This window comes from Bactrocera tryoni, chromosome 1 (genome assembly GCF_016617805.1).
Source record: "Bactrocera tryoni isolate S06 chromosome 1, CSIRO_BtryS06_freeze2, whole genome shotgun sequence".
NCBI lineage: Eukaryota > Metazoa > Arthropoda > Insecta > Diptera > Tephritidae > Bactrocera > Bactrocera tryoni.
In genome coordinates, this window is record NC_052499.1 from 14,273,584 (window position 1) to 14,286,395 (window position 12,812).

Consider the following 12,812-nt stretch of genomic DNA (forward strand, 5'->3'; position numbering starts at 1 on the left):
AGAGAGGAAAAAAATAAAGAAGAAAATATTAGTCGGCACAATAAATTTGTGGTTAGCTCTAGACGCTTTGTATATACATATGTGAAGGCCAGACAAACGTCTCTAACTCTTCAAGTGGGACCATTCGTAACCTCACGAAAAATCAGTATATTTAGCTAACCTAACATAACCTAACCTATAATGTCATGCATAATATAACTGAACCCAATAGCTGCCATTCATACATTGCTTGTTGACATTTTCTAACTTTAATTAACACTCACTTAATTAGGGCAAATAAAAGTTATATGGCTCAGAATGTTATGGCCGGGCAGAAGTCAGTAAACGTGCTACAATACATACAAGTATATACAAATAAACACATATTTGGACAAGTAATTACCTTCTTGCATGACCATTACCTTAGTTTGTCTATCCTTAGTTTGTCTATATACTTTTCAACCAAACTGTAATAAACACAACAGAGCTGGAGAAAAAAATTAAACGCATGCTCGAAGAATAGTAGCAAACTGAAGTCAAACAAACGCCAACAATTGGAATGAGGTATTATAAGAATCTACGAGTGGCTGTTGAACGTACACAGAAGAGCTGGGTAAACAGTTGTGGGGCACACATTTTTTGCCTCCGTCGAATGCCAACTTGACAATGGCCTATCTCCGAGCGCTGCGACCCATTGCATTCGTGTCGCTTCCAAGCCATTTGCGGTAACTATAAATGGCGCCAAGAGGTTGCACCAGCACATATGCGAGTTTTTGCTAAAAATAGCTAAAATAAAAGAGCTTAAACTGGCGGTACACACGGTTGTATTTATGCATGTATGCAACACAGATATGCGCGACGAATTTGCCAAGCAAAACAAAGAAGCTGCAAGAAATGCTTATGCAGAGAACGTATATTACACATATAAATATACGTTCTCTGGCTTATGTTGTGTACATATCTATGTATGTACATTAGAATGAAAGTAAAGCAAGCACACAACATCACTCAAAACTCACTCATTCTTAACAATACACACGCTCACGAAAGCTTGTAGCTGCTCAGCAAGCTTTCACTCAAATCATAAAGTTTTCTTTCGGTGCTTTTCAGCGGAATAAATCTTGAAGCCACAAAGTTCATGCGCTTGCTACAACATTCTTTCGGTTTTCTTCAGTTTCAACTCGGTCGATGTGTTGTGCGCTTTGTTCTTCGCTCGTAGGCTCGACGGCTTCGCTGTAGTTCTGCGCTGGTTCATTGTTTGCTTAGCGCCAAAGTTAAAAGTCAAACTTACCCGCTGATATACATACATACATACATATATATTAACTCTTTATATAGAACAAAAAATATCGTGTTAAGGTCTTGTGTTGTGGCCCGTGGATTTTCGGCTTCGCTGGTGCATTGTGCGGCTTTCTGAGCGCGCAGGTAACCAGAAGTGAAGCTCTAACAAAAGAGCAGAAACCAAGAAAAGTGCTGTAGTATATAAATTTACATTGACGTATTGTTTGTTTTACAAAGCCGGTTCCTTTTTTTCGTACGTTTTTCTTTTCTCGTCTTGTTTTTGGTAGTTTCGGTCGACGCTTTCGGAATTTTAATATACAAACATCGAGAACAACGAAACCACTTCTGCTTTGTAATAAAACTAATGAAATCCATTTTATTCAACCGCCTTGTGCTACGTCAATTGTTATAATGAAGAAAAGCAAAAAAATATTGAAGGCGAAATGTGAATTTGTTTCTGCCAGAGAGCGGCGTTGAAAAATAAAACGCGGAGGCGGCAAAGTTTGGCAATTCGAAAGGCAATAAAGTGTGCGAAATTTAACATAAATTAAAATTATAATAATAAAATATTTTTAGTATTAAAACACATAAAGAAAAATTTTAAAAATAGTGTTTGAGTGGTAAACATTTTATTTTAAGAATTTAATTGGGTTTGAAGACTCAAATCTCTATGGACTATAATAATAAAAATATTTTTTGAGTACAACTGTTGAACTCAGCCTGTCCGAACAACCTTTCTCTTAACTTCCACATTTTTCCCAAGCTTAGTAAATATATCGTCTGACTGTTCTAATAAATTTTTAGAATCGTATTAATAGGTGATCCATTTCCAGGTTCCAGAAACTTTAAATTTAATGAGGAATGCTTATAATCATTCGAAAGAACATACATACTTTGGCATTTATTTTTTGCAGATGGTCTATTTCAAATATTGTCCGTGTTGTTTAGTCTAATTTTCAATGACTCGTTCGAGCATTTCGACTAGTAACTAGCGAACGACACGCCTGATGTTTTGCTCCAAGACCTGAATCGAAGCGGGATTCTCCACATAGATATCAGACTTCACATATGCCCACAGTCTAACGGCATGATATCACACGATCTTAGCGGCCAATCGACCGACCCAAAACGTGAAATTATCACCAAAGCGTTCCGAAGCACCGCCGTCTTGTTGAAGCCAAATGTCGCCAAGATCGCGAGCTTCAATTTTAGGCAATAAATAGTCGGTGACCAAGGCGCTATAATGGTCGCAATTGACGGAAACGTTCTCATCGGCATCATTTTTGAAGAAATATGGACGATTTCACAGGCCCACGAACTACACTAAACCGTTGTTAATTTTTGAATGAAATGGCAGCTCTTGAACTCAATCTAAGGTTGCTCTTCGTTCTAAATACGGCAATTTTGCATATTTACATACCTATTAGACCAGAAATGGGCGTCATCGCTGAAAAAATTTGGCTCGAACGGCTTCAGTTCTTGCACAAACTATATTTTGTACGCTTTCTCTTTAAGATCTCGACGTGAAACACGCCAAGTCATTCCATACGTCAGTCCGAGTTGTTGCGACCGACGCCTCATCGACTATCCACGGTCTTCGAGCACACTCTCAGCTACGGCTGCTATATTGTCTTCACTGCATGCTGGATGTGTTCTATTCGGTCGAATATTATCCAATAATGAATGCTGGATCTCAAGATGGGTGATGATTTTGCGAATAGTATGCTCAATATGCCGATTGTGTTCACCATAAGTTGAGCGAAGCGCGCGAAACACATTCTTCACAGAACGTGAATTTTCGCAATAAAATTGAACGATTTGGAAACGCTGTTCGGGCGAAGTTTTTCCACGATTAAATGCTAAACAATACTAAATAAAAACAATCATGTGACGGCTTGACATGACTCACGCATGATCTGTCAAAATATGGCCATGGAAAAAATTATATCTACTTGAATCATCCGTTAGAACCAAATGTTCTTCGAAGCACTGTCAATTTTTACCTTTCCTTGTGATCCTCTATTTTACTTGCTTTTGCTCCTATGAAGCCTTAGTGTAACGCTCACTCACCTCTCGACCTATTTCCCTTCCTCTACAATCACGTGTTTACAACGTTTGAAGGCTTTTGCTTGCCAGCTAGAAATTTTTCCTCCTTTCGCTTTTCCACGTAATTTCAATAAATGAAACTTGATTGATATCAGAACAGAAATACGAAAAAGAAATTCGTTTTAATATATTTGTAAGGTTAGGTAACACCTCATTGAGTAGCATTAACATTCATTGTTCTGTATTCTTTGTTTTCATATTGCTTCTGCCGACCACCCAGCCTGAGTTTATTATAAATGTAGGTATGTCGTCAGCGTTGCTGCGCGTTCGCCCACAATCTTTAATGACTTTACTTTAGTAGTTCCTTCAAAGTTGTACAGAGCGATACTTTTGATTGCATTTTTAACAAAATCCTATTAAAGTTTCGAAGAGATCATAATCTTCAATATACTTTAGGAGTTAGTTTACTTCGGTATGAAAGAGTTCTGAACTAACGGTTGTGCTGAAAGAAAGTGCCGAATTTCTCTGTGTTGAGAACTGTGTCTGAACTAAGGCTTGTGTCGATTTAGCTGTGTCTTATAGTACGTCTTTCGGTCCCTTTGTCTGCACTTATATACCCGAATAAGTACCGCAGTTCTCGAGATATTGATCTAAAATTCTGCACACGTCATTACTTTCCCAAGAAGCTGCTTATTTGTCGGAACCGCCGATATTAGACAACTATAGCATATAGCTGCCATACAAACGGACGGATCAAAATCAAGTCTTTGTATGAAAACTGTTTTATTGTATGAAATAACTTCACCAAGTTTGGCATAGTTTATTGCCTAAAGCATTAGCATAATCTTCGAAAAATTTGTTCAGTTCGGATCAATATAGCGTATAGCTGCCATACAAAGTGAACGTTCAAAATCAAGTTCTTGAATAAAAACTTTTTTATTTGGCAAGATATCTTCACGAAATTTAGCACAGATTATTGTCCAAGGCAACACTTTAACCTTCGAAGAAATTGTTCGGATCGGACGACTATAGCATATAGCTGCCATACAAACTGAACAATCGGCGTCAAGAAACAACTTTTTCATTTGACGAGATTTCTTCATCGAATTTGGCATGGCTTTTTATCTATAGCAGTGGTATCATCTCCAAAGAAATTATTCAAATCGGTTCACTATAGCATATAGCTGCCATACAAACTCACCGAACAAAATCAAGATAATGACTTTCTATATGTTTTTTTTTATTTTTGCATGTGGAAAATCTTAAAAAATCCATCATAATATAAGATATTTGAATTCTTCAAATATTTCCTTTTCGAAAACTTCGTCATTTTCGAGTGATTTTTCTAATTAATTTCAAAAGTTGCAAAAACCAAAAATTCCACGTAGTCTGTTACCATATGTTGATCGTTGAGAAAGGCGTCTGTTTAATTTCATTATGACCCAATTAAGTGGCCAGCAGAACAGGCTCACACACCCACACACACAAATCAGCAGCAGCCAAACACATACACGAATGCAAATGTCCATGAAAATGTAAACAAACGCAGCAAAAGCATGTCAACGCGCACACACAAACATGCATGCGTGTGTATATGTGTGTGTGCTTGTGTGTAGGTATGTAAAAGTAGCAACAACAACCACTTGTTGGTTAAACGGCCGGGATTAATTTGTGTTTTCAACGCCTGGGCGAAATGATACATAACGGTAAAGCGCTGCTTTTGTGCGCGCGCTTGTGTGTGTGTGTGTGTGTGTAATTAACAGCATATTTATTGCCACTTTCGTATTGCCACTTTGCCGGCCACCAACATATGTTTCATCAACGTGCTGTAATTAATTGGTTTTGATTGCGTGCAATTTACAGTTATCTAAAACTCAGCAAACAACACAAATACAAAAACCAATAAATATACGCTAAAAACAATAACAATAACATCAAGTGTAAACACGTCGCTTATAATTGACACACATATTTACATAACAACACAAAACTTTCGTGCAACATCAACAACATTACAAAACACAACAACAGCAAAAACAAGCAAAACAACAACACTGCATAAGACTTAGAAATCACTTTGCTGCTTGGCAACATTAAACGCGGCGAAAATGAGGTGAGCTTTGAAATTTGGGGCAATATCAACGAAAACAACAACAACAAAAACAACAGCAGCAACAACAGCAAAAACGACAACGATAAATTCACTAAACACCACGACGAACTTTTACATCCCGGAAGTTTCCCCAACAGATGCCTCTCAAATACTTGAAGCAATCGTGTATCCTCTTCGGATTTGTAAAGATAACCGAACAATTTGCATAAGACAACAAAGCAACGACTCAACCAAAATTCCATAGTACACACACTTTTGGCAACGACTATATTCGTGACTGCGACTGTTTGGCGATGCGTGATCGCCGCCACGCGAAAATTTCGTTAATGTCGTGCTGCCGCGGCTGCTCGGACGATGTGTATGTTCATGGTTTGATGCCCGCCCCCGTGACACGCCCACTTTTATGGCACTTTGGCAAATATTGTTTTAGTTGTTGTTGTTGTTTAACTAACTAACTCAGCTGGTAACGGTACTATTAATGCATTGAAGCGTGACAGCAAAAACTAACTAAGTACAGTTGAGAAAGTTTCAGTTTTTTTTATTATTATTAAGTATAAATATTAAATTGTGTTTTTTTTATTAAATTTTTAACGGTTTCATTGATATTTTCAACAATATTTTTGCTTATATTTGTAAAGTTAACATATTTAGAGCTTTGCTTATGGAAGTGCGTTTATGTCTTTAAAAATAAAATTTACTTTTCTAATTTGTACTTAGTACGTTTTTCATGTTAGCTTGTCACCACATTTATTTTTATTATTTTTGCTTTTCCGTGTTATTATTTTTTAGCAGACAATTTTATTTGATACTCAGAAGTACCAAATAACGATAAAATATTGCTTAAGGATATGCTCAGATCAATGTTATTGCTTTTTACTAGAAGACAATAATTTTTCGTATCAGAATCTGATAATATTTAAAATTACAAAAAAAAAATGTATTTAGGTAAAAAAGAAAAGTTTACAACGGCGGGCCAGTCGTTTCTTCTTTTAGCAATTTGGCGCCAATTCGAGATACCAAGTATAGCCGGGTCCTTCTCCACCTGATCTTTCCAACGCAGTGGAGGTCTTCCTTTTCCTCTGCTTTCCCCGGCGGCTACTGCGTCGGTTACTTTCAGAGATGGAGTGTTTTCATCCATACGGACGACATAACCTAGCAAGCGTAGCCGCGTCTCTTAATTCGCGGAACTAAGTATGTCAATGTCGTCGAATAACTCGTACAGCTCATCGTATCATCGACGGCAGTATTCGCCGTTGTCAATGCGCAAAGAATCATAAATCTTCTGCAGAACCTTTCTCTCGAAGACTCGTAACGTCGACTCATCACCATGCTTCTGCACCATTTAGCGAGACGGGAATAATGAGTGATATATATAGTTTGGTTTTTGTTCGTTGAGAGAAGACTTTACTTCTCAATTGTCTACTCAGTTCGAAGTAGCACCTGTCGGCAGGAGTTATTCTGCGTTGGATTTCGAGGTTGACATTGTTATTAGTGTTAATACTGGTTCCAAGATAGACGAAACTATCTACCACTTCGAAGTTATTATTGTCAACAGTGATGTGGAAGTCTAGTTGCGAATGCGATGACTGTTTGTATAATGACAGGAGCGATTTCATCTTGTCCTCGTTCACTGCCACTTCCTTAGAACTAATGGCGGGGATGTTGAGGCCAATGATATCAATAGCTTCAGCGAACGCCAGCATCTGTTCACTCTTAAAAAAATTGCGCTCGAATTATTTTATCCGGGAGTCGATTTAAGAAGTCGCACGATTGGGAGTCGGCTCGGAGAGGTCATTCCCGATCCTGATTTTCCAGGCCTAAAACCACACACTAATAACGTCCACGTAGTTTGTTGACGTATATGACATGTTAAGTGGACTGTGGGATCTCCCTTTGGCGTAAACAGCGCTTACGCGGTTATAGCCGTGTTAAGAACAGCGCTGCAGTCATTTTTTTTTCTAATGATTCGTGTGACGCGAATTGGAGATTCCAAGCGAAGCCAGGTCCTTCTCAAGATGGTCTTTCCAATGGAGTGCAGGTCTGCCTCTGCCTCCCCCGGCGAATACTGCATCGAATACTTTCAGAGCTGGGGTGTGTTCGTCCATTCGGCCGACTTGCTAGGTCAGCGTAGCCGCTGTGGTTTAATACGCTGAACTGATGATCAACACGTCAATAAAGTAAAAGAATTAGAGCTTGAGAATCAACGATTAACAGTCAGAGATCTTACTGGCATCGTTGGAATATCGGAAGGATCAGTGAATACTTTCATTTGTATCATTTGGGTCTAAGAAAAGTGAAAGCACGATTGGTTCCAAAATCCTCAATTTTATCGAAAAACAGCAACGCGTTAACGTCTGTGAAACTCCTCTTTCCGACTAGCGGAATGTCATGATACGTATTATTACTAGAGATGAGTCTTGGATCAGCGCTTCCGATTCAGAAACAGACGATCAAGCGGCCGAATGTCATGGCAGAGGTGAGCCAAAACTGAAAAAAACCATGTCTAACTGTCCCTCCAAACTGTCAAGAAGGAATACTATTTAAGTGTTATGCGTCGTTTGCGCGAAGCTTTTCTTAAAAAGAGGTCGAAATTATGGGGCGACAGCTCTTGGTTTTTGAACCGCTTACCGCATTGCTTACTAGTGAGTTTTCGCCAAAATTTCAACCAATGTCGTGCCGCAACCACTGTTTTGGTCTGAGCCAGTTCGTGTGACTTCTGGCTACTCAGCAAACTCGAACGACCACGCCAGGGAAACCGTTTTGAGTCAATTGAAGACATTAAACTTGAATCGATACGCGCATTGAAAGCTGTTGGTGTCAAGAGGGATTACTTTGAAAGGAACGACAAAGATTTTGAAGAATAAATTATGAAAAAAGTCTTACTTTTTTTTGTTCACAGTAGTAATATTGTTTATATATTGTTATAATAAACATACTGCTTATGATAAACAGAATTTTTGGCGCAAACAAAGCTTTAAGTTTCCAACAATTCTGCCACATTAGAAATTGCCGCACGAAATCCAATTTGTTTTTGCTTGAGGCTATTGCTTTTGCTTCAATGATTTATGCTGCCAAAGAAGCAACAGGTGCAAAAACATAAATTTGTAGGTATGCATGCATGTGTGTGCATGAATATTTGGGTGTATATGTTTGTGTGTATACGGCAAAAGCATTCGTCTCTACTGAGCAGTCTTTGCTGTTGTTGTGTTGCTGTTGGAAAGCAGCCACTTGTTGAGTCACCTTTAAAGGAAATATGTGTCAACATCAAAGCGTGTGCATGTGTGTGCGCTTGAAGGTTCTTTGCCTCCACTAAGAACATGTTTGTATGTACGCAAATATGTCGCTATTGGAATAATAATTTGTTTATTTATTTTGTTTTTTATATTACTCGTACAGAAATTCAATTTAATCGCGTCGTTTGAGTTTGTTTTGCTGAATTGTTTGCCGAAGTCTTTGGTTCTCTGCTCATATGTCACCTTTATCTTCCTTATAAGACACTTGCAAATATTTATTTGTGCATTGGCATGCAAGCACACATATTTTTGGATATAAAAGATAACGAGAAATTCTTTGGGGTTAAAAATTTCAGTTATGTCTTGTATTAATATTCGAAAAAGATGAACCGAAAGTATTTAAGCTATTTTGAAATACGTCAATCTTCCTCCGTTCTAGGTTAGCTCTGTTTGTACTGAATATTTATTCAATACATTGACGTCTTCGCCTATGCGATTTCGTCTCCATTCGAGGCAAGGAGTTGCAGACTTGAGTCCAAGCTGCCTTTTTATGAGTGATATTTTTTTATTGACAATAATGATGATGCAATATCAACATGGGTGATCTGATAAAAGGTTATGCGGGTACACCCAAGCCCCAATCTGTAAGCATAGAAATTGTTACACAAAATATAAAAATGCCGTTTAGTAAATTTACCGATTCTATAAGTCGGAAAAGCGTATCGTCACATAAAACAACATGTCATCCAAAAAATCAAAATTGATTTTTTTATTGCTTACGTTTTACAACATCATATTGCATATGTACAATAAAATTTTCAGCTTCCGCTATAAGATATAACATACATATAAGACCCCGGTGGCACCGCTGCAGCAAATGGGAGACATCCGTCTGCAACCGGCGGAAACAGTGAAATATCTAGGGCTCATCCTGGATAGGAAGCTTTCATGGAAGCCGAATATCGAAGAGAGAGCAAAAATGCTTCGAATGCCCTATAGTGCTGTAGAGGAGCCATTGGCAAGAAGTGGGGTCTTTCACCGAAAATGGTCCTGACACCATAGTCAAACCCTTTATGTTCTATTGAGTCTTTATGTGATGGAGGGGCTCTAGAAAAGACCACACTTGCAAAGAAACTCGAGAGCATTCAACAGGCGGCACCCATCAGCATGTGTGGTGCACTAAGACCCACGCCAACCATGGCACTTAACGCCATTTTGAACACAGAGTATGGCCGCGAAAGTGGCTATTAGACTCAGAGAATCTGGGTTTTTAAAGAACGCAAATCTGAGCACTCGGATACTTTGACTTCATTTCGGATCACTTAGATCATGGAGTCTCCCAACTGAACTCTGATGGCTGCTTCTCTGCCCAAATACCTACGAGAGAGCTTTCGAAGGGAAGAAGTCGTTGAAGAAGAAGTGAGCTTCTTTACGAATGGGTCAAAGCTAGGGGGAAGGTGGATGGAGGGGTTTACTGTCTCTCTCTATCAACTCCATTTTCATACTTCCTAACAATTGCAGTGTCTTCTAAGCAGAGATTGCAGCCATTAAGGTAGTAGTAGATCTGCTACTCCGGAGTGCAGCTTCCTACAGAGAAGTGACTATTTACTCAGGTAGAATAGCGGCGATACTAGCCCTAAACTCATTTATGGAGCATTCAGGGTTGGTCAAAGAGTGCCTAACCTCGCTCTTAATAACATCGAGTGTCTTTGTGTTAAGACTAGCATGGGTGCAGGGCCACCGCGGAATTGGAGGAAACTGTAAAGCTGATAAGCTACCAAGTAAAGGCACCCTAGAACCGCTATCGATAGTGTAGGAACGGGTCGGTGCTCTCGTATCCTCTTGTGTTCTACTACTAGATAACTGGGCTTCGCGGAAGCTCGCCCAGCGCTGATACTTGCGCGGTTGCAAAAGCCTTTTGATACGAGTTTGATCGCTGGAGATCAATTGATCTCTTTTCCCTCAGCAAGGCTAGCCTCTCCCTAGTTGTAGGGCTTTTAACATAACATTGCCTTATTGTATTCCATGCTGTAAGGTTGGAAATCTTACCAGACGCCGTTTGCAGAAGATGTATAAAAGAAGTTGAGGTGGATACAACTCAACACTTTCTTCTTCTTGACTATCCCGCGTTTGTGAGGTTAAGACTTAAACACTTGAGAGCGCCTACCTACAGACATCTCACCGAACTGCCGGGAGTTGAAATTAAACGCTAAGCAAACTTGTATTGGCTACTAAGCGTTTTGCTTATCTATAAAACTGAGAACGGGAGTTTTTCTTTTTTATGGCTTCACAAAGGACTACATATATGTATATACGCAGTCCAGGGGACCATTCATCGTACGTAACCTAACCTAACAAGTTTTCAGAAGTTTGAATTGGTTTGCTGTCCCATGCATATATCAAGGTCATTTTGCGAATTTCAAAAATTACTGTCAAAGCTTTCGCAATTAGATAAGAACTTTCTCCATAAATATCGCTCTCTATTTTTTTGTTATTCTCTCGGCTTAATACATATTTTCAAAATAATTCTCTCCAAATCATGTTGAAATTTAAAACGCTCTTTTAAAAAAAATTTCTCCGCACATTTTTGGAATACAAGCAAGTATGTTTGTACATGCATATGTATGTATGTAGTATGGCTGAATGGTTCCACCGATAATTGAACATATGTTACTGTACATATGTGCAAATGAATTTATTTTTTTATTTTATTTTTTTATTTTATTTTTTTTTTTTTGCTCTAAATATTTCCATGATTAATGAGCAAAGCCTGTAGCATTTGTTAAGGGTGTAGACCGGCATTCTAAGCTTCATTCCAGCTGCCTTCATCAACATGGGCAATTCCGTGAATATTCTTACCAATACATACAAACATAACTACGTACATTTTTCTACGTAGAGTCAGTATATTGTTTTTATAAATATTTATATATACTTAGCTACATATATACATTTACATATACATAAATAAAGTACATATTAGAATTAAATGTTTTGTAGGAATATAGCGTGACTGCTCGTTGTATGCGAGTTCAGTTTCTACTCATACATACGAGTATATATGTACAAGTACATATAAAGATACCATATGTGGCTGCATACCGGCATTTATTCATTCGTTGAAGCACGAAAATTCACATATTTTAGCCAGACATGGATACTTTAGATGATATGAGTACAAACATACAAATAATATATATAATAATACATACATATATGTATATGAATATATGTACATATCTACTAATCATATATAATATGTAGTACTTGTAAATTTACACGCATAAATATTGTAAGTCCTTAACCGTTAGAAGTCATCGCCATATATACCAGGATCTTTGTGTGCGGGACTAGCGCCGGCTGGCTAATGGTAAATTATTTTGCTTTGGCCAAATAAAAAACGTAAACACTCGCATTTTACGACCGCCACTTTGAGGCGTATAAAAAAGGATGACTGTCATTACAATTTTACTCCAATTGTTACAGTTTTTGTTATCCTTCACCGCTTCACTGGCTTTCTTCATAATTTATTGCGGCAAATCGTTTTATTCGAAAGTAAAACAAACATAGCAAAAGTGCAATTATTACCGTTAGGAGAAACAGCTTTTTTTCATAAATTGTCTACTGCAGATTTAATCAAATTTCGAGCTTCACTTCTTTAATTATAGGCAAAGGGGTGGTGTATTACCAGTTAAATTAACTGAAACCTTATTTCCAAATAATCAGCTTAGCTGACAAAAGTTTTAATCCAAATTAAAAAGCTTGGATTTAATAAAAAAAAATATATTCTCAAAACTGACTGATTTACATGCAAGGACCGTCTTTTATATCCCAAGGTAGACCACTTCTTTCAACTCTTCTTTATCTACAACTTTTCTTCAAAATCCTGAAAAAATGCCCTTGCTTCAGTGATTACCTCTTCACTTGCTTCTAAGTGATATGAAATAGTTTTTCGTTTTCAAAACAGAAGATACTCCAGCTGACGAATAATCTCCTGTGAATTATGATTTTTTTCGACAAATATTCCAACCGCTTTGGAAAAACTCGTCCTCTAGCGATGTTTGTTGTGGATACGAGATATGCCTCGGCAATTTGGTCAACACTATCTTTACATACATATACAGGTATTTGACCACTTGAGAATATTTTTTGCTGCATCG

At 38.0% G+C, this 12,812-nt stretch overlaps 1 protein-coding gene across 6 annotated transcripts in view; it reads left to right on the forward strand.

The window, feature by feature from the left end:
* The first annotated feature begins 1,162 nt into the window (after positions 1 to 1,162).
* Positions 1,163 to 12,812, forward strand: part of LOC120771882 (extended synaptotagmin-2-B) — a 30,093-nt gene continuing 18,443 nt past the window's right edge. For 2 of the 6 annotated variants that reach the window (XM_040100152.1, XM_040100162.1), the window contains exon 1: positions 5,434 to 5,777. In XM_040100152.1, the coding sequence (XP_039956086.1) occupies positions 5,713 to 5,777 (65 nt within the window). In that variant the 5' untranslated portion in view covers positions 5,434 to 5,712. The other 4 variants (XM_040100185.1, XM_040100177.1, XM_040100168.1 and 1 more) reach the window with 4 other exon arrangements.